The 22,934-nt window shown below is 39.0% G+C and overlaps 2 protein-coding genes across 2 annotated transcripts; both read left to right on the top strand.

Moving 5' to 3' along the window:
• The first annotated feature begins 413 nt into the window (after positions 1-413).
• On the top strand, positions 414-7,622 carry LOC127942500 (cyclic AMP-responsive element-binding protein 3-like protein 3-A). Its single transcript, XM_052538218.1, has 10 exons — positions 414-648; positions 917-1,030; positions 1,349-1,583; positions 1,773-1,906; positions 2,071-2,181; positions 2,276-2,382; positions 2,616-2,684; positions 2,769-2,853; positions 3,778-3,874; positions 6,149-7,622. Exons 1-10 carry the CDS (start codon positions 628-630, stop codon positions 6,460-6,462), a joined length of 1,287 nt encoding a protein of 428 aa, XP_052394178.1. The 5' UTR covers positions 414-627; the 3' UTR covers positions 6,463-7,622.
• A 133-nt stretch (positions 7,623-7,755) lies between these two features.
• LOC127942501 (relaxin-3 receptor 1-like) lies at positions 7,756-10,831 on the top strand. The gene has a single exon (XM_052538219.1). The coding sequence runs from the start codon at positions 9,026-9,028 to the stop codon at positions 10,226-10,228; it is 1,203 nt and encodes a 400-aa protein (XP_052394179.1). The 5' UTR covers positions 7,756-9,025; the 3' UTR covers positions 10,229-10,831.
• The last annotated feature ends 12,103 nt before the right edge of the window (positions 10,832-22,934 follow it).

Below are 22,934 nucleotides of genomic sequence, written 5' to 3'. Positions count from 1 at the left end.
GGTCAAATTACCTCAGACAGAAAGGAAAATATGACCTTTGAAATGGTTTGGCATCAGGTGTTTTCCCATAACAAATGCCTGTAACTCTTACTTGCAAGTGCACTGAAACATTGAAGTAACTCTTGAGGAATTATTTTTCAGGGAATGAGAAGGGAAGTGTGGTATGATGTTTAGGAAAAAATTTTGCAAAACATTTAAACAACTTCTGGTAGTATATGAAAAACAAAAAAACAAGGTTTCATCATTATTTTTTAGATGTCAGGTTGCCCTTTTGATGCACTTTATACCTGATATTAAATACTATTGGTCAATTATGTAAATGTTGTAGATTTTTACCTGATACAGTCAACCACAAAAGTGGTAATATGTTTGGTTGAAATACAAACTGCACAATTTCTCCAGGGTGTTCCCACATTATTATTTTTTTATCTTACATCCCAACAAAGAACAGCCAATCAAACACAGACCTGAGGATTATGACCTGATTGTTGCGTTGGAGTTCGAACTTTGTCCTGGGTGAGCAGAGGGACACAGACAGAGCATAGACTGATAAATATTTTGGTTTTGTCCCATTATTGGCCTTTTTTCAAGGATATTTTAGACTGCGTTACACTCTGGGACACAGTAATGGAGCACTATTCAGACCAGGTAAGTTCCAATGTTTCTAATTTTTACTAGATTTGCATGAAAAATTATATTAAATGTAGCGTCTTATCTAGCCTGCCTGTGTAATTTCTCATACAGAGCAAAGTTCAGAAAACATTTTAAGTTCTTTGTTTTGTCTTATTGTTTTAGATTTTAGATCATTTATTAGATTTTACTTTTGGCACTTTGGTCTATTTTCTATATTGTATCTTCCATTGAATCCCACTGACAACAAACGATATATACAGCAAATATATTCACTATATCTCAGGGCGGTGAAGGGTTAGAACTGCTCGATTTGCTCTTTGATAAGAATGACGGCATCTTACGGCATGAGGCTATGGGACCACAATATGATCAGCTTTGGCCAGTTCAAGATCCTCATGTAAGTCTGAAGTCTCAAGTTTCTTCAATTCATCAGATTTTAACAAATAAGAGGTAAAATTCACCCCAAAATGACAATGATCGTTTACTTATCCTCATGTCATTCCAAATCTTTTTGACATTATTCCTTGTGCAGAACACAAAAGAAGATATTCTGAAGAATGTTCATGTGCATACAATGACACTCAAATGGGGTCCAAAATTTGGACTCCGCTGACTTGCATTGAATGGACAAAAACAGTTTTTATCTTGATTCATGTTCTAGAGAAGAAAGAATGCAATATCTCATCATTCACCTTCCTGTATTTTTGTTTGCCAGATGATGATGCCCGCCCAGGGTAATGAGGACTTCTTCAACGCACTTTTAGGTGGGTATGACTCTGTTTCTGGTTCTCCAGTTTGGTCGCCCTCTCCTAGCGACAGTGGAATAAGCGAAGATCCTCATTCGGATCACATCGACAGTCCACTGCAAACCGCAAGCCCTCCTTTGGAACCTTGTATTGTCATATCCCAGGCGCAAAACAATCTTGACACCAACTTCCCAATTAATTTCAGTGAGTATCAAATATTTGTGAAGTGAACTTTCCTGGTGACTCAAGACTGTATAAACATAGATAATTAGCCTCCCACTTATTGATTCACTGCATTATGCGGTGTTCTGAAGATAAGCCCCTATTTCTGAGCTTTGTAAATCTCTCCACATGGAAAGAATGAAAGATAAATTGTATTATCTGTTGCGGCAGATGGCTGGGAGACTGGTTTCTTACCAGACAGGGCTGAAGGGATGCAGCATGCATCTGAAACGCCACAGGCACAACCAACCACTGGATTCCCCCTAACTGTCAAGGACCTGCTGCTATCTGGCACACCAGAGCCTGTGAGTTTGCACTCAGGCATGAAGCTAGGTAAAATACACAAGGCAGAATAGGGAAAAGGTGAACTGGAGTGCAGATGAAAGGTGAACTCGATAGGTTTCTGACTGTCCAGGCACAAAGAGACGTTGATTGGATTTGTTACTTTTATGTCTGTTTGATATTCCAGACCACAAAGGTGTCCCAGCAGTCCTACCAGGAGCTGGTTCTCACAGAGGATGAGAAACGACTACTTGCCAAGGAAGGAGCGACTCTGCCAAATCAGTTTCCGCTCACCAAGGTTCTGTCTGTTGGCAATTACACCATAATAGTAGATAGTCTGATAGCTGATAGTCTTTGTAGCTCAATGTTTCTGCTTCCCTCCCATGATCAAGTACGAGGAAAGGATTCTGAAGAAAATCCGGCGAAAGATCCGCAACAAGCAGTCGGCCCAAGAGAGCAGGAAGAAGAAGAAAGAATACATCGACGGCCTGGAGAGCAGGTATCGACTGTTGTGCTCAAACAAATGAAGCAAAAACGGAAGCTATGCGTTTCGAATCACAGAGTAAAAATAATTATACGAGTTGATGGAATTTGCAGCTACTGAACACAACCCCCACCTGGCAAAATACCAGGTGGAAGTCCACTGCTGTGTTTTGAGAATGAACTTGAGAGTGGATTTGCTTACAACCTTTTTTCTTTTACATGCTACTTATGGGAAATTTATTTCCGTAGGATGGCCGCATGCAGTGCGCACAACCAGCAGCTGCAGAGGAAAGTCTTCCAGCTGGAGAAATGCAACATGTGAGGAAATCATTTACTTGGTAATCTTCACACTCCATATAGGCTCCTGAAATTGAACTTTTTACCCCGATCTCTCCATTTTAGCTCACTGATGGAACAACTGCGTCGGCTGCAGGCGTTGGTCATGAATGGATCCAACAAACCGGTCCAGACTGGGACCTGCATTCTGGTAGGGGTTAAAAGAAGCAATATTAGTACATGAAAGATGAAGTCATACAATAATCAAGTTAAAATCACACACTACTCACATAACACACAGCATTTTCTCTGGCACTTGCTCCTGATTTCTCTCAGTGCAAGTCAATGTTTTTTCACCACAAACACATTTTCAAAACACATTCTTGGGCTTATTTTAAATGATTTATCAGTACATGTTATTCCAAAGAAACTGGGAAGTATTTAGTTCCCTCGATGTATTAAAACAAGCACATGATTACTATTTCGTTTCCACAATTGTATTTCGGCACCCCGGGTTGGCGGAAAACCCCGCGTATTTATTTTAATTCATCTTCAAGTGCGCTTGTTCTTGTTTGTGTCGTCAATCTGGCAACCTGCGTCTGCAAGTCTGAGGTGAAAAAAACCCTGTCCAATATTTTGAATTTGGACTGCAATACCTAGTTCAACCACTCTGTGTCCATCCTACATACAGCATCTTTAAGTAGCACTGTTTTCATTATGACAATAGTAATAAGATAATGTTTCTTGAGCACCATTTCTGAAGGATCGTGTGACACTGAAGATGGGTGTAATGACAGATGAAAATTAAGCTTTCCCATTACACAAGTCATATTAATTGAAAATGCTATTTGTGGTTGACTTCAATTCAGTAAATGTAAAAAACCTATCATCTGAAGTCTCACACTGTGGTAAATATTGTTGTATTTTATGAGGTGGCACAAGACTTGCTCTTAAGGAAATGCTCTTAAAGCAATAATCAGCATTCCTCAACAAGAAGGAGGCCAGGCAATTAAGTAATCACATCTCCAATCTACAGCTACTTGATGACAAAAATGAATGTTACATCAAAGTTGTGCTTCACTAATTGCCGTTCTTGCTGCTTCCCTCAAGCCTCCCATTTGCCTCTGTCCCTCAGGTGCTACTTTTGTCTTTCACCTTGATTCTGCTGCCCAATCTTAAGCCCTTCGCAGATACCAAGGTCAGCCAGCACGGAGACTTCAGCCCATTGAGAGGTGAGTTTTCTGGCCGAAACAACTCTCCATCCAGTCCTTAAGGGGAAAAACCCATTACAGCTACCTTATATCCTCTAGCCACTAACTTGAGAGGAAAATGTCATGTTTGAAGAACAAGGGGCTCTTGAATCTGTGTAATGTATCATTTGGTTGACAATCTATTAGGCTTAGACTGAAAACTTTTGACAGTTATTGGAAGTACTGAGAGAAGTGACGCCGACTGGAAAAATGGCAAACAGCTTAGTCATGTTTCCCACACGCTGAATCAACGGAGTGGAAGAAAAGCTGTAATTTGTCCTCATCAAACTGCTGTCAGTGTTTCTGAAGGGGATCACAGTTCACAGTTTTGTTCAGTTAGCGTCCTGTTGAGCACCACGACTCTTTTGAAGTGGATGGTTGAAGTTCAGGAATAAAAGAACAAGGGAAAACATGTCACAGTGTGACTTGACTGAATTTCCTCCATAGACAATAACTAAAATTTCACTTTCTTCTTCCTGTAAATTAGCTATAGTCAAAACCAAGGTCATGAGTTTGATTATGAGTGAGGGATTGACAATATATATAAAAAGCATATGAATATCTTTGCATTATGGTTGGTCCTTCAACTTAGGGCACTTTTATGTCATAAAGGTTTATTAAAAAAATTGATTTAAACTTTTTGGCCTATGATGATCACAAAAACGTAGAAAGTCTTAATCAAGTTTAATCAATCCGTTTTAAATTTTTATTATTTATTTTTTTAAATGCCTCACCCCAATTTTGCTTTTTTTTTCAAATCTTTTCAAAAGTTAGTGTACTTGATTACCAATTTTAACAGTTACCACTTCAACAGCCTCAAAATAATTATGCTAGTCTTTGCTACACAATGCCGTTTCCTTTAGGAGACAAGCATACATTCAGTTTAACCGCGAAAAAAAAGACAAATTAACATGAGCGTAACCGTGACCATAACCGTCTATTAACGCATCAAAAAGTACAGATAATGTAAAATCTTATGTAAATATGACAAAATACATTCACGGACGTTATATTAAAAGTAACGTTACATCTTCCGTTCAGTAACGGTACATGAGGCAGTTAAGACCTCCGTGTCTGAGGCGAAAACCGCGTCCGTTTTTTTATATATATAACGTTAAGCTCCTTTGTTTCCGCCTTTCATAAAACCTTCCGCATTTCATACAACCGGGTAAACAATAAAAGATAACTTTACGTTTTGAATATTTACTTACCATAGTCTTTCACTCGCTTCTCGCTTCTTTCACGCTGAGAAAATGGCGGCTGCTCGCACTGGAGACGTACTATTTTGACGTGACGTGCGTGCTCTCCTTCACGTCCGCGTCCTCAACCCAGCCCCGCTGGGTTAAAGCAGAGACCTATTTTCAACCTAAACTTGGGTTAAAACATCCCAAAGTCCTATCCAACGGACTCAACCCAGCAGTTGGTTTGAAAAAACAACCCAGCGTTTTTTAGAGTGAAGGATACAATAGTGTCAGTAAAAACTTAAGAAGAAATATGAGTCATTATGTGTAAAGAAATTAAATAGAAGTTAAGGCAGATATCATTTGTGAACATAGTTTCAGTGTGTGTCATTTCCAATAAGCTAATTATCCATGTGTGAAAATACTATTTTTGTGTTTTTATGATACAAAATGCCAGCTCAGAAATGAGCCTTAAAAGGAGTCAACCATTTTTTTTTTCACAAAAGCAAAAAGTTTACAAAGTAATTTACATTACAAAACGCCATATTAAACGCAAAACATGGTTTGGTGATATGTTGGAAATGTCACTGTGGCAGGGATTTTCACAATAACAGAATTCTCTCGTGATCTACACAGCTGTTCAAAAGTTTGGTATCAGTAAGATTTCCAATGTGTTTTAAAGAAGTCTCTCCTGTTCATCATGGTTGCATTTATTTGACCAAAAATACAGAAAAAAATGTAATATTGTTAACTATTATTTCGATTTAAATTAATGGTTTTCTATTTCAGTATAGGCTACTTTAAAATATAATTTATTTCTGCAATGCAAATCTGATTTTTCAGCATCACTAATTTGAAAAAAAAAAAACATTAAACATCTTACTGATGCTAAACATCTTAAAGGCATATAGACACTGATGTTAATTGTAAGTATTCATTACTTAAAACTATTGAGAGTTATTTTCTAAACTTTTGAGGCAGATATCAAGTGGCGTTAGTTTTAAAGAAGGATACCACAGACACCGTTTTCACAAGGAGTTTGAAGTAACTTTACATTTTCTTTAACCCCTTTCAGTTCAGTCAAGGTCACTGCACAACCTTCAGCCTTCCCGCGTGCTGCGCGCCCTCGAGCACCCGTTCTCTGTGTCAGACGACTCCAAAATACTCCCGCGCTTCTCGGAGGATAAAAGTATGGCGGAGATCGCGTCGCTGCTGGGAAGACTTCACAGGAGACCAGACTTCACCAATTACGACCCTGAATCTCACAACCACAGTTTAGACCTGCACGACGACCATCACCACGGAGACCCCATCACTGGTCATGTAGCGACAGTGACCTTGAATCCACGACGTGGCTCGAGGCGGAGTCCTCATGCTGATGATATGTGAAGGGCAGAAGGGGATTTCAGTTACCCGCGGATTCGTCAAAACTCCTCTAACAGCGCTTCTGAAGGCGGGAGTCAGCTAACAGATGCGTGAAGCTCTTTTTTCCTTCTTCTTTCTACTGAAGTAATTTTTAAGAGATAGCCTAGTATATAGCTGCTTATTTATATTATCAAACTTTGGATTAAATAACAAGTCCAATGCGGGAAATTGATTTTCTCTCGTTTTAAGCTTGCCAGAAGCAGATTTCGTTTTCGTTAAAATGCAGTGGGGTCCAAACGCTGTTTTTTAAGCACAGAATAATTATTTTTGCAAAATTAACTGGCTTACTAAATGTATTTCGCTTGTTACAAGGCTAAACCCTAAATAAATACGTAGCTGTAAATTATCTTCATGTCTCCACTATACAAAAAATAGTCCACTAAAACGTACAAAATGAAAGAATAGCACCTAGACAGATGCTGAAAAAATATTAATGTGATAGGCTATTAATACTGCTCTGGTAATTTTCAGTACAATCGATTAGAGACGCACAATGGTTTGTATAAAACAAGGGAGTGTGTGAGAAAGTAGCGCCAGTTTTATTTGTGGAATGATACACAGTGCTGTCATGGAAAATCTCAGGCCGCTGGATGACGCGATTGACCAATTAGAATCAAGTATTCAGAGCGTCGTGTAATAAAATGTAAAAAAAAAAAAAAAACTTTGAGTGATGTTGAAATAAAAAATGTGACAAAAATGTAATGTGATTTTCTTCAAAGTTTAATGAAAGCAATGAAATCTGACCGTTTGTATAGATTAATTAACATGGTCAATTTTAAAATGTTAAACATTTAATGTTTATTTAAAGAGTATATACAGAATTATTGCTGTGATCACTAGATGTTTGAACCATCAGCTTTGCCAGAATAACCTATTACTTGCACTACTGCTGAGGTGAATAATAATACAAATCAGCTCATTCAAATTCATGAATTTAACATTTTGAATCTTTCAACAAGTCTGTCCTTTGTTTGTCTTTTCTTTGAAGACAGTTTTGCTTTATGGGTATAAATCTGAATGCTGAAGTTATTTTGCATTTTTAAGTGCAGTTTAAAGTGTTAAGTGTGCATAAATTGCTTTTGATAAAATATTTGCTTTTTCAATAAAACACGGTGTAGAATTGCCTTTCAGCCTATTTTATGGAGTTGCTTTGTTGTTACTTTTTCCAATCAATGTTTTAAAATGCGTCTTATGAAATAGACAGCGCTCTGTCTTCAACTCTGGTCCATGTCAACACAGAAATGCCTTTCAGCACAATTTGGATGTCACGAGAAACAGAATGAGGCCAATGCAGATGAGAAGAACAAGTGGACAACCTATCTCAGTAAAAACAAATAGCATCCTTAACAAATACACTTTTTATGTGATTTGACCCATTGCCAACATAAAGAAAACTAATGCTATAATCTATAAGAGATGCGCAAATAATTAGATATGAAAGCAGTAGTTTGTGTAGATTTCTATAAATATATGAATGAATCAAAATGTAAATGTCATCTTCATTTTAATTTTCTTTGACATTTCAGGGACTGTGTAAAGTGAAAAACCTTCAATGATCAGGAATGGGAAAACAGTGCAGGAGGTACTTCAAGTCACTTTCAGATAACTTTTTTTTAGATTATGCATAATCTTTCTCTTGTGCTCAGCAATAATATTCAAATGTAATTGAGTGAACAGGTTCAGCAGGTTTCGACAAAGAACAACCTATTTTTCAGGAAGGTTTCCATCTTACTCAGTGCCTCTTTAATCATACGGATAAACTTGCATCTTTCATCCACAGGACTGTGGTCTGTCTCTTTGCTTTGACGTTTCTCCCTTGGGTCCCTGGCCTCCAGGTTTGCACGTCTATTGCACCTGTCAGAGAGCTGCATTTTTACTAGATTAATCTGCTGCTGATTTGATGCACAGCGTTTGTACAAATACATTTCAGACTCTCAGCTCCTCAAGGCAAAAACTGTGCAGTTCTTGGCTCAGCAATCTTCTAAATTAACCCAACAACTAAGACGAAAGGCTCCATAGCCTGAAATCAAAAGTTATCACTTTCATTGTATGGAGTTATTTTTAAGATTTGTGGGTTGTAATTAAAAGTCTGTGAATGTGAAAAAAGCATATCATGGATTGAAGGGAAATATGAAATAAATTGGCGCAATTGAATTGGAACAAATGAAATTAGAGGTGGCCTCAGCACACAGAGAAAAAAACTTTGACAATAATTTTGTATTATGAACCACAACACGTAAAAACTAGGTTATTATTACGCACCGCGTGTATGTGTCTGACATAAAAGTGGCGCGTGCCTCAGCAGCGCGCGGACGCGCATCATGCTTACCGGAGTATAAAAGAATGTGCGCGCGCTGCACATCGCTCAGAGGTGCGCGAGACAGAGGGACTGATGAGACCGCGCTCTCGCTGCCAGTGAAGTAATTAGGCATACAAAGTGTGGTGAAATTGAGATAAATTACATCAATGGATACCTTTCTCCCTTTGCATCATTTCACTATTACAACGGACTGAGTGGAAGCCTGCCATGGAGAGGAATAATACCACACAAACTCTGAACTTGGGAGAATGTGAGCACACACTGGACACCAGTGCAGCACTGGACAATTGTACGGATTCTGCAAGCGGGAACCTCTCTTTACGTTGCTGGCTGCATTTGTTGACAAAGGAGTCTAGTTCAACATTACAAGGTGATGGGTCTAGTTTGGCTGTGCGTGTGATGATCGCTCTCATTTATTCAGTGGTGTGCGCTCTGGGGCTTGTAGGCAACTCTCTGGCGCTCTACCTGCTGCACTCACGTTACCGGCAGAAGCAGTCTTCTATAAACTGCTTTGTGATGGGTCTGGCTCTAACTGATGTGCAGTTCGTCCTAACCCTACCATTCTGGGCTGTAGACACGGCGTTGGACTTCCGCTGGCCATTCGGCAAAGTTATGTGCAAAATCATCAGCTCGGTCACCACGATGAACATGTACGCCAGTGTATTTTTCCTGACCGCCATGAGCGTGGCCAGGTACTATTCCATCGTGTCCTCGCTGAAGATGCACAGTCGCCGAGCAGCGGTGGCCGCGGCCAAGTGGATCAGCTTGGGCATTTGGATCGTGTCCCTGATAGCAACCCTCCCACATGCAGTTTATTCCACAATAGCCCAAGTTTCGACAGATGAGGAGCTGTGCATAGTCCGCTTCCCTGAAACAGGAAGCTGGGACCCGCAGTTGCTGCTAGGATTGTACCAGTTGCAAAAGGTCCTGCTTGGGTTTCTGATCCCACTGGTGGTGATCACCGTTTGCTATCTCTTACTTCTAAGAATTGTATTAAGCCGTAGGATTAGCGGTGTGGCTGGCTCTGAAAGTGAGCAGGGGCGGCACAAGCGACGCTCGAAGGTTACCAAATCAGTTGTGATCGTCGTCCTGTCATTCTTTTTGTGTTGGTTGCCCAATCAGGCCCTGACTCTGTGGGGCGTCCTTATTAAGTTTGACCTGGTGCCCTTCAGCAAGGCCTTCTACAATGCCCAGGCATATGCTTTTCCACTAACTGTGTGCTTGGCCCACACAAACAGTTGCCTCAACCCAGTGCTTTACTGCCTGATCCGCCGTGAATTCCGGGCCGGACTCAAAGAGCTCCTGCTGAGGGCCACGCCGTCCTACCGAAGCCTCTCCCGGCTGCTCCCACGCAAGGCCAAAGTAGCCGAGGCACCTCCTGTACTGGTCCTCGTGCAGATGGATGTTTGAAAAAGCAGATCTTTCAAATTAATCCTTGTTTTTGATTGACAGGATGAAGCAGGTGTGAGGAGCGTCCTTTGGGAGCTGCCCCACTTTCCCTTCCGCTCGTTCAGAAACACTTGCGCACTTGTCTTTCTCAACTTCCACGTACCCACGTACCGACTGCTTTCACATGCACCTCTGGCCATCAGAGCCACCGGGGACTTCAGGACCCATTCACCCTTGTTTGCTTTGCTGCATATTGGTAGCATTGCTTAAGGATTTTTTCCTGAGACATCCTTCAAGGGAACGTGTTCCATGTATGTTTTTCAGGCTTTGAAAGAAGAAGAAAATAAAATGTTGAGATGTAGATGTTAAGGGTCTAGTCTTCTCTTATTTTATGAGATATTAAACAAAAATATGTGTAGGGGATCACTGGTTAAACCATCAATCAATACACTGTCAGTCATGATTTTACTTGCAGTTTTGTAGAATTTGATGAAGTTTCACACTTTGAGTTGTCTTTCATTGTATTTAAATCTTATATTGTACAAAAAACTAAACTAATAAAATACCTAACCATGTCGCTAACTAACAAAATGACAATTTTGTGAATTGCCATGGACCAGTCAAACTGTGCATGTGATAATTGTGATCATTTCAGTTTTGTTTTGAAAGATTCAATTTCACATAAATCTGTGTTTCTAAATCATTTAAATTAATATAAAACCATATTTTATTAGAATTTATTCGAGATACACCACGATAGAATACTATATTTGAGCCATTATGGGATAGTTCACTTAAAAAATAGCATTTTGTCAATTTTCCTCACCCTCCAATCTTTTCAAATTAACTTTTCAATTTATGAATTAAAATTTCCATAAAACATTAAATGAGATGTTTAGCAGAATGTTCAAGCTGCTCTCTTATTCACACTGTAAGCGGATGGAGACCAGTTTTTAAAAAGGGGAAAAGCAACATGAAGCATTATAAACCACAGGACTCAACACTATTTTCAAAGTATTTTTAACTAATACGAAACTTATGTGAGGAACGGCGTGAAATTTAAGTCAGTACACATTTAAAATCGCACCTGAGAGCAGTAGTCACCATTCACTTTCATTGTATGAAAAACAGCAGCTTGGGCATTTTACTATAAACCACTCCTTTTGTGTTACTTTGATGAAAAAAGTCAAACAGATTTTGAAAGACATGAGGTGGAGTAAATAATAACAGAAAGTGCTTGCTGAAAGCTTTCTTATGTTGAATATATCCTTAGGGACTTAATCAATAAAATACAGCTTTGGCATTAAATATATTTGAAAGTATATACTGTGCAATAAATCATTTTTGGACTCTCCATTCCTAAACCAAAAAATTTAAGCTGAGATTAGTTATATAGGTTAATTGACAACAAAATATAAGGCAAAGTAAGAGGGTTAGCTCAATAATGACATCATTTTTTTTTACATTTGTCAGTTATTCCTTCATCCTAAATTTATTCTTGCATCGTTTCACAGTCAATACTTCCAATGCTGTTGTAGGCTTTAGTGATTAAGGACCATCTAATACACACACTTGCACATTCCTTGAACGCAGGGAGAATATCTTAGAGTAAATGGATTTTAGGCTGCATGGCATCATTAATCATTAGTCCTGGAATCTTCTGAAACTCTTTCAAGGACATTGCTCCTCTGACTGAACATTTTCAGATGAGACAGATCTGGACAAATTAAGCTACTTTCAATGGTTTATCTCCCCGATGAAAATAGCAGATCATGATTTAGGGATACTGGGACAAGTTGTCACACTTTTTTACATTGGATATTTTTATCATTATTGTACAGGAAAAAAGATACAGTTTATCAAACACATACTGACCTTTTAATTAATATTTCAATCACATTGGGTAAACAAACAAGATTTTCAGATAAATATATACTAATTACATTCTGATATATACATAAACAGTTACTTAACACACAGAAATAAAATCAAAATAACTATTGTCATTGGCAACAAATATTAATACTAAATTGTATACATTCATACCACTTAGATGTGACAGCTTGCACCAATCTTTATGAGTTGACCCTCTTTGTTGTGAAAACACTCCTGTGACCGATGGAAACTGCTACATGTTCAAATATTAATCTATAACTTGTTAACTATAAATTATTATATAAAGAGTTCATATGTGGAAAAGAGAATCACCCCAGCTGTTAGTTTTCTTTCTAGGTGTTGAGGGCATGCAGATGAGCTGGTGTGAGAGACCATTAAAGAGCAAAACTAAAGATCTGTAAATGAACTCAACTGTGCTCTAGAATTACTTGAGGTGACATTTTGGCCCAATGTCAGAGTCAGTATGCTTTGTTGTGAGTGTGTTGAAGCCCTGTGGGTGTGTTTTTATAAGTGTTATAATATTATGTAATGCGTAAAATATATATTCGATTTTGAACATTTTGCAAAAAGCTGTTTTGGACAAAAATAACCACATTTCACAAAAACAAGGTTGAAATTATGTTTTGAGGTGTAATTTATGTCAGTTTACACACCAAAAAGTAATCAAATAAACTTTTTGAAAAATATTTTTATAAACACAAAACTGCAGTCATATCAGCCTAATAACAATTTTCTGTGTAGATGACTACTATCTCTAAAATGACACTGGTAACTGTAAACTGCATCCACACCACTAGGTGTCACTATCAGTTCAAGTCAACTTTAGTAGACAGTGCAGCCAAGAAAGTCATATCATTTAAATCAATCTAATAAAACAAATATTTTGTTGATTACGTCCAGGGGCGCCACTAAGGGGGTTAGTTAGGATGATTCTAAGGGCTCACGCACTTTTGGAGCCCCCAGAGATCTGTTTATTAGCAGTAACAGTAGTAATGCAATATAAATTATAAATGCATCTACCAAAGAGTTACAAATAAAACAAAGTTATAGCTTATTTCTAAGTTCTGGCTAAATTAAGCCCCTCCCCACCTCCATTCACTGCATGGGTCTGTCCCAAGAGTCACTGAGTGACATCAGATGGTAAACCTTTTAAATTAGAGATGTCTTTGACGAAGATATAAATCCAGCCATCAAAAAAACCAAATATTTGTGAATAATTAAAAAAAATAATTAATTGACAAGCTTTTATGGATATTTAGCCCGAACAGGCCTTCGAGTCACTCATATGACTGAAAACTATTGGTGCTTTTCCACTGCATGGTACGGCCCGGCTAGCCTCTAAGGGTGTACTCACACTGCCAGTTTGAACCGTGCCCGAGTGCGTTTGACCACCAAAGCGCGGTTCGTTTGACTAGTGTGAGTGCTCCGAATCGTGCCCGGGCGCGGCTCGATTGGCCGGCCCTGGCCCGCTTGGAAGAGGTGGGCCAGGGCACGGTTCAGTTGGACTCGGGCACGGTTCACATGCAGTGTGAGCGCTAACCGTGCCGGGGCACGGAAAAGGACGCTTTGCATAACGGTTTTGCGACGCTCCAATACCAACATGGCAGGGAAAGGGTCTTTTTGGTCTACGGCAGAGGTGCAAAACGCATAAAAAAACTGCAAAGTCCTTGCTGCACTTCAGCTGGTATCTTGCAAACATCCTCATACGAGCAGCACGATTACGTGAAAATGTTCGCGCCACTAAGGCGACACATCTGTTTAACAACAGGCTGTGGACCAAACAACACAAAATTATCCACAAAGAAAACAGAGCGATGCACTCCATTGTGTTCATAGAGCGCCGCTCTTCCTGTTTATCCCGAAACCGTCGCACCATAATGACGTAAGCGTGCTCCGGCACGAATGCTGAACCCTATATGTGAGTGCAGGCCAGAGGGGGAGTGGGGAGGGGGGACAATCGTACTCGGGCCCGGTTCATGGCAACCGTGCCTAGTGTGAGTACACCCTAAATGTTTTGATGCTCAGCACCATTGGTTCGAAGCGCTGTCAATGCTTGGTAAAGCATTTTATCATGCCAGTAAAGCTACTGGAGTCTCAATTTACCAATTGCTGATTGCGATACAGATTTTGTCAAATAAGATAAACATCTCAACCACAGAATGTCTCTGTTCATGGTATATAAACACTCAATTCTATGTTTTTTTAAATATTGCGATGGTCACACTGAGCCAATATTTATTCTGATGACTTTCGTGTGACTGATCACGCTGTAGCTAGTATGAGTAGCCTAACAAAGTGATTTCTCTGTACAGATTTAATAATAACTGACACTTCAAATCAACATTTAAATGTAGTCTTTAATAATGTCTGAAAATATATCAGTGAATAACCTGATACAAGTAACATGCTTTATGTCTTAAGTTCTCACTGTGCAGCAAACTGTTCATATGTATTTATATATAGGGCTATACAGCCTACTAGAGGTTACACCCTGATATTGCAGAAGATAAATGGTACATCATTTACAGGTTAATATTTAGTAAAATCCCATTAAAATAATACAAATATTAAAGAAAAAAATATATTATTGAGCTACAATTACAAAAGCACAATTATATATTAATTCTTATTTAACGCTGTCTTCATTAATTTGTATGTTCATCTGTAAGTGTTTAGGCTTTTTAATATTAGGATTTTGTTCTCCATCACAGCCCTGCCCTACAACATCAAGCCCCACTACCAGATAAAATGTGAAAGACGGACTTACAGTCCCATTGTAATCATTAACATTTGAGCAAAACAATCCTACAAAAAAACATGCACTTAACTTTGAAGAAGACTCAAAAATAATGAACACTAGCTCCCCAAAGCAAAACCCGGATATGAGGTTGGAGATAATGGCTTTCTATTATTTTGACAGGGGCTACACACTCCAGGCATGGCTAATTGCATAGTGTGTTATTATGGGATGGATTGGTGGCACAGTTCCCTAGCAATGGGCATTTAAATTTTTCAGCTGGAGAAAAAAATCAGCACCAGCCCCTTGTTTGAGGGTAAATCCCCCTCCTTTTTGTAATTGAATTTTGCCTGCTGGACGTAAAATAAATGATTGATACATTTTTCTCTTTTGTGTTATTGTCAATATGTTTCATTGTAGTTTTTGTCACACAAGCTCCTAAACATGGTATGTACGCCTTTCATATTTCATATTTTAGTTTTTTTAATCCATTTTGCTTTCCTGCCGAGGGAGATAAAAATAGCACTCAATCATCAAACGTTTGTCTGCTCCATTTTCCTGTTGGATTTGTCAGAACACTAGGTGGCACATGTTTAGTTTAATAATGCTCTGTAAACAGAAATGAATCTGTCTGAATTGCAGTTTTGTCGTTTTGTCCAATTTGTTTCCAATTTATTCAGCTAAACTGAACAGAATATCAGAATAATAAAAAAGCGAAGAAATATAACATATATACACATTGTCCCTGTCCCCAAAAATAGAAAAAAGAACCTGTGGTAGTGACCTCTATCATCATGAAGTGTTTTGAGTGGCTCATTAAAGACCACATCTGTTTTTTCTTGCCAGACACCATGTACTCTCTCCAGTTTGCACATAGGAAACTGATTACACCACTGCTCTAACTGTTCACAATGCCCTAACACGTGTGCAGATACTGTTTATTGATTACAGCTCTGTGTTTAACAACGTCATCCCATCAAAACTTATCACAAAGCTCAGAGATTGAGGACTGAACTCATATCTGCAGCTGGAGAATGGACTTTCTGTCTTGCAGACCCCAAGTGGTGAGAATTGGTAACCATTTCTAATCCACACTGACCCTGAGCATAGGAGTCCCACAGGGCTGTGTTCTCAGCCCCCTCCTATACTCTCTGTTTTCACACAACTCTACTCCCAAACACAGTTCCAATATCATCTTTAAATTTGCTGATGACACATCAATCCTAGGTCTCATCACAAATGGAGATAAGAGCCTACAGAGATGAGGTGAGAGCGTTCCTTGGTGTGCACCTCGCTGATGACCTTTCCTGGTCTCTGCACACCACATCTGTAGTTAAATCAACATCTACATCAAACTTTTACAGATGTACCATTGAGATCATCCTGAAGGGGTGCCTTACTGTATGGCCGGGGTGCCCAAACTCAGTCCTGGAGGGCCACTGTCATGAAGAGTTTAGCTTCAACCCTAATTAAACACACATGAACAAGCTAATCGAGCTCTTACTTGGCATACTAGAAACTTCCAGGCTGGTATGTTGAGACAAGTTGGAGCTAAACTCTGCAGGACACCGGCCCTCCAGGACCGAGTTTGGACACCCCTGTTGTATGGAATAGCAGCTGCTCACTGCTCAACCGCAAGCCCCTTCAGAGAGCTGTGAAAGCAGCTGAAGTCATCAACAAACTTCCATCCCTACAGGACATTTTTCATTGGCGATATTTGAGGAAGGCCCGAAAAATCACAACCTACCCTAGTCACCGAGCACACTGTTTTTCAAACTGTTATCAAACTGCCATCAGGCAGGCAATACTGGAGCATTCAATCTAGAACCAGCAGGCTGAAAAACAGCTTCTACCTGCAGGTTATCACAACCCTTAATAAACTGCAAAGCTGTCTCTAAAACTGCACTGTTATCCCCCTTCATATCATATCAAAGAAAATAAAAACATCATGTCATTTGAATCTTGCATACTTTGCACAACTACATTATATACCTCAAAGCAAAGTCTCCACCTCATTATTCTACATTTACATAACTTAAACTTTTGTCTTGCTTCCCCCTTTATCATTTGTTTCTGTTGTTATTCTTGTACTGCTATAGATTGCCTAAGCCTTGCAAAAAGCATTTCAATGTACATTCTGTCACTGACGCTATATGACAAATAAAACTTGAAACTAAACTATAGAGAGAGAGATCCATCTCAACCCCCAGACAAATAAATAGATCCCAGTGGGATCTATTCAAGAAGATAGAGCCATTCTCTTCAGAGACCCAGATGGCTTTGACATAAGTGGATCACATGAAAGAGATCTGTCAGGTGAAGCTCAGCAGGACTGCCCTTTTCACAGATACTCAAAGTCACTCAAAAATCAAGATGCAACTTGGTGCTACTTAGCTTTCCAACCAAGAGGTGTCAATGATAAATGCTATCTGCCGTGACCCAGCCTAATGCACTCCATGGCAGCCTTTTCACAGTCTTGATTATTTGGCGAGGTGGTAGATATTACCGTAAAGTATCTTGAATGCTGTATCTCTCCCTCGGCTGTCGCACATGCACAAGTGAAGTCCAAAACCACCAGAAGTCGAGGAAGAAATTGAATCACTTACTCTCAGCTCAAATAATGAGCTCATCTCCATATTTATTAGGATACTGACCAAGCGAAGACCTCGGCATTCAATTATGTGTATTATTCTCAAATATGTTCCCATAAACTCTTTTTATTTCCAATGTAACACAAATGCACGGCAGTCGCTATTCCCTCCCTAGATTTCTCAAGGGCACTGATAGGAACTTTGATGTGGCTTGAAATGAAAACCTCAACGGATTTCAAATAAGTATAGCAAGAAGCTCCTTTCTCCCACACACTCCAACTTATTCTGGCTGAGTGGGAGAGAAGCCATGATCAACCAAAACATGAGGGCACTGTGACTCAGAAAGCTTTTCTAGTGCCAATGATTTCGGGCAGCTTTATTCTCCTGAATACATCCGTATCTAAAAACAAGCTTTCATCAGAGTGCGTCTGATAGTCTGATGATATAAAATGGTGAAATAACGAATGGAGGAGGAGGATGGAGTGATATTCCTCAGCTCTATATATTTTTGCTTTTTTTCGAGATGTAGGCTCACAATGGCAATGTGTCAGTAAGGCATGTCCAGGAAGCCTCGTTCAATCAATCACCACTCCAACAAACAGTCCAAAAATCCCCAAAACAAGATGCTATGGGTAGCCTTATATACATACTGCTGCTGCTGCAAAGCAAGTACATGAACTTGCTACTGCCAATACAGTGCTGTGAGCATTTAAAGGAGTCATATGAGGCGATGTAAATTTTTCCATTCTTTTTGGAGTGTTACAAGCTCTTAATTGGTGCATAAAGAAGATCTGTAAAGTTGCAAAGACTTAAGTCTTGTATCCAAAGATATATTCTTTATAAAAGTTGAGTAAACCACTCCTACCTAAAACTGCTCCTTCTAACACCCCCCCACATGTCTACGTCACGATCTGGGAGGATTTGCATAACACCGCCCAAGAAAGAAGGCGTAACTTTTATTCTCACTGTTGCCATGTTGTGGAGACGCAGTGTATTTTGTTGTGAAAGTGAAACAACTTTGTTTGGTCTTCCAAAAGAGGACACAACTAGAAATCAGTTGTTAAGTTGTATTTACAACTCTGTTCCAGAACAGTTCAACCCAAATATTTGTTTGTATGCAATGCAATTTATGGAAGATAAGGACTGTTTCCTGAACTAGTAACCCACAATGCATTTGAGGCACAAATGCTATATCTTATGAATTGGGGCAGTTCTAACTTTGCAAGGACAGTCTTTCGCTTCTGACTCACAGCCTGTAAGTACGTTTTTATATTTAAAAAATTTGCCACTGATGATTCAAATGTGAGTTTTGAGCGAATTGCCTCGATAACGTAGAGTATTGAAAAACATCTCATCAATCTGAGTCTGCTCTCTATAGCTCTTGTGGTACTGTAATACACCAGTTGGTCTGCACAGTCTGTCCGCGTCAAGTCGAACACACCAACTAGTTTACACCGGTTACACTCAGAGATATGATGCACATGTAAGGTTGTAGTGTGAATGCATCCCTGCCCCCCTTGATGTAAGGCTACATTTACACTGGTGGATTTTTGTTTTAATATGAAAACAATCCTCGTTATACTGACAATTCCATGGGTTTCAAGCCATCTTTCCACTTTCTCCAACAAGTGACAAGCAACAGACTGGAAGACATTCATTTCCAATGGAGAGATGTCTGTTTATTCATACTACATTAATGAAATCATTTGTTATGTGACCCTTCATGCAAACTGTAGCATCATGCTACATAAGACAATAAATAAAATTTATATTTCGCTTTTACTTAAAGCTCACTTTTAAACCAACATTTGGTGTTTTTGTAATAACTTCAGAATGCAGTCGAATGTCTCTTTGGGCCATGTAATGCTGCTTAAAATAAATATGTTATTACCTCTGAGTCAGAGCAGTGATCATGGAAGAGAGAACACAGGCAGACAGAGCTGGAAGCGGCTAATGTTCATCAGTAAATCAGTGGAAAATAAATAGAAATCATGATTCTGATGTCTGAGCAATGCATTTGCTAGACTATTTGAGCAAGACTATTTGAGCTTTATTAAAACTATTTGCACTGATTTATTGTGTATGTTACATTTTGTTCCTTTGTTCAGTGGCTCAGGAGAAGAGTTTTCGAGTTTGTATAAAAAAATAAGTTCATATAATGTAAGTAATCAAATTGATTTCATAAAATTGGTATCGAAAAAAGTATTGTTCAGGAACTGGTATCGAAGTCAAGGTAACAGTATTGATATCGGTATCAAACATTTTTTAATGATACCCAGCCTTAAAACCACCTAATCAGAATCAGAATCAGAATGAGCTTTATTGCCAGGTATGTTCACACATACGAGGAATTTGTTTTTGTGACAGAAGCTCCGCAGTGCAACATAATGATAGTGACAGAACAAAAAACACAAAATGGAATAAATAAAAATAAAAAATAAAAATAGGTAGATAAGGAACGAAAATATACAAATTGACAATGTATGGCAGGTATATTACAATTAGCATTATGTATGTACAGGTATATTATGTGCAAAAAATTTAAGTGTACGCTAAGTATGTGTGTTAGATAAATAAGTGTATGTATACATAAATATAAATAGTGTATATTGTGTGTTCCACAGTTTTTATCAATTGTTCATTAGATGAATTGCCTGAGGGAAGAAACTGTTCCTGTGTCTGGTCGTTCTGGTGCTCAGTGCTCTGTAGCGTCGACCAGATGGCAACAGTTCAAAGAGGGAGTGTGCTGGATGTGAGGGGTGTTAATAACCCATAGCAGATTTATACAGGTGGAGCTGGGGAAGGTTGAGGGCTGTGAACTGCTCTAGCGAATACTAACCCGCCATTTAAATGTAAAGCAGCGAGCACATTGGTGTGCATGCATTATGAACCAATCAGCGTGTGATAAGTAGTTTAATGCTGTGAATATCATGAGTTTGCATTAAGGACCCATCAGTCTGCGCCATCTGAAGTTTTGTGATAGAACATGGCATTTAATTTGGGGATGTATATATATTATATATATATATTTAGTACCTTTCCATTGTCAAATTGTCATTAGACCATCCACAAGAGTCAACAATGAGACATTACAGTTGTGTGTGTAAAAGACATCTGCGAAATTACTTTAGCGTCATTAGGTTCATAATTAATGTATTAACTCTAGCCTGTTTGGCCAAGCAGTGGGAAGGTGACCTTTTTTGTCTGCCCCCGGCGTCGATAATGATCGTGTCCAGCAGAAAGACAATAATGGGGCTGAAATATCACCCAGCGTCCCTGCCTTATCTTCGTCTCTCACCATGCTATGAGTCAAAAGCAAAAGTCACCATCAGCAGCGACAGCATTGCCTTCAGCCTGCACGAAGGATATCAGGCCTGTTTAAGTCAGGAGAGAGAATACAAACCCAAGCAAAGCTGGCACTCCTGTGGCGACCTCGTATCTCTCTGCAGTATTCAAGTTGTAAATGGCTAGTCTGGTGCTTTGTGTGATTACTTGACCTCTGGGCTCATGCCAGCAGGGAGCGAATCTTATTATGTTAGCGCGAACAATCCGGCGGAAACGACAGTGGGTGGAAAGTTGGTACACATCAGGTTGATTAAATTTGACTTGTTGAGAACGTTTTGCGGTGCTGAAGTGTTCAGCTGGTATAATCACATAGTACAATATGGTGAATCAATGAATTTATAGACTGGAGGAGTGGAGCTTGAATAACATATAACACACTAGCGACTAGCATGCAGGATGCTGTGTCAACATCACACTGAATATAAGTACTGTTTAAGTACTTACTGTATGAGTAATGTTCTGTATTTATTTATGCCTCCACACTGAAATGGGGAAAAATACCTGTAGAAACTTCTGTCATCTAAATCTAAATATATATATTTTACCTACTTTTTTTTAAACCTATGTTTCTCATTCACCTATACTGTCATAAAGAGCAAGCAGTCAGTAACTAAGTCTCACACAGCATTAGTTCTTGATTTATGGAGCTGACAAAATGAAAATAAGGAAGGAAACTAGTTATTTAATTGAGAAACTGCTCAACAGATTTGGCAAGAGTCAATCCCCTCACGAATCAGACTTCACTGGTCAAGCTGTGCATTTTAAATCACTTAAGCTCAAAGTATACTTCAGTTTTTTGATGCATATGCAAACGTGTGCGTACAGTCAAATGTGTACCCTTTCAAAGTGTACTTCAATTGATTGCATACCTGAACACAGGAGGTCAACACATGCAATCTAGAAAGTTTTTATCTTTGTCCAGTGTCTGCTCTAATACTCTCTAGTAGGAAGGACACCACCCCAAAAATGTAACTACACTGCCTTTTTTTAAATTAAGAAGTTCAATGAAGAACATGGCTCCAACTCTAACATATTCTGCTCACTTTCAGTTCCTGTCAAAACAGCGGTGAAGAAACTCAACACGGGAATATGGAAACCCCGCAGCCAACTAAAAAAACCCAAAACAAAAACCCCTTGCTATGTGTACATAGCGACACAGCACTTATATATTGTTACTCCTTTGTTAGTTCGATTGCTTGATTGTTGTCCTCATTTGTAAGTAGCTTTGGATAAAAGCATCGGCTAAATTATTAAATGTAATTGTAAATTTTTCAGTGGTGTAGTTGGAGAGCAACGCAGACAGAACACAGAAGTATAAATGTGCACAACGGCATAGGCTACGGTGTTCACTCGACGCCGAGGTATAAAAGGGCTTTTACAAAATAGGATGGTACGTGTACTATTCTGGTGACAAAAGTTGTATCACACTCACTGTACGCAGATCCTTGCGTATGCATAAAAACCAAAGTACTGCTCATCTGGTACTCATTATCCATAGCTGCCCCCATGCAAACAATGGGAATGTAATCGGTGTTGATAGAGTGTTGCGATCAGACAACTCTGTATGTATGTACTGTACATGTGGAAGAATTGACAATAAAGCAGACTTGACTTGACTTGAGAATATATAAAAAGGCGTGGAGAGTGCACACCACATTTTTTATTTAGTTTGGACACCTGTAAGTATAAAATTTAAAACTGTCTCTCCCTGTTGTTAAATTAGCCCCATGTTTCATTTATTTCTTTTTTAAATCCCTGCAGTCTTATATGATATGAAATACTGTACTGAAAATGAGTGGAAAAATTAGGAAATGACATCTCTGCCTTGAACGGCTAGAAGACGCAAGCAGAAGCAGAAGCTCGAGCTGTCAGAGGAATGCATTTCCATATATTTGATCAGGCATGGCCAAGACAGCATGACCCCCAAGTTTAATCTACTATGCTTGCACCAACGTCAAATTGAGTGCCAGATCCTCTTTGACCTACAGAAGTCTGCAAACCCAACCATCTCATTCCCATCACTTTATCATATCTTTACTTAATAAAAAAAAAAAGAAGGTTAAAGAGACTGTTCATTTAGAATGATGAGTATGTTTGGTCTTTGCCTGAAATCACAATGTCTGAAATTTCTATCTCCTCTTTGCCATCTTCAATAAAT

The sequence above is a fragment of the Carassius gibelio genome, chromosome A22 (assembly GCF_023724105.1).
Source record: "Carassius gibelio isolate Cgi1373 ecotype wild population from Czech Republic chromosome A22, carGib1.2-hapl.c, whole genome shotgun sequence".
Taxonomy (NCBI): domain Eukaryota; kingdom Metazoa; phylum Chordata; class Actinopteri; order Cypriniformes; family Cyprinidae; genus Carassius; species Carassius gibelio.
The sequence above is the reverse complement of the archived record's forward strand: the minus strand, read 5'-3'. Positions and strand labels throughout refer to the sequence as shown.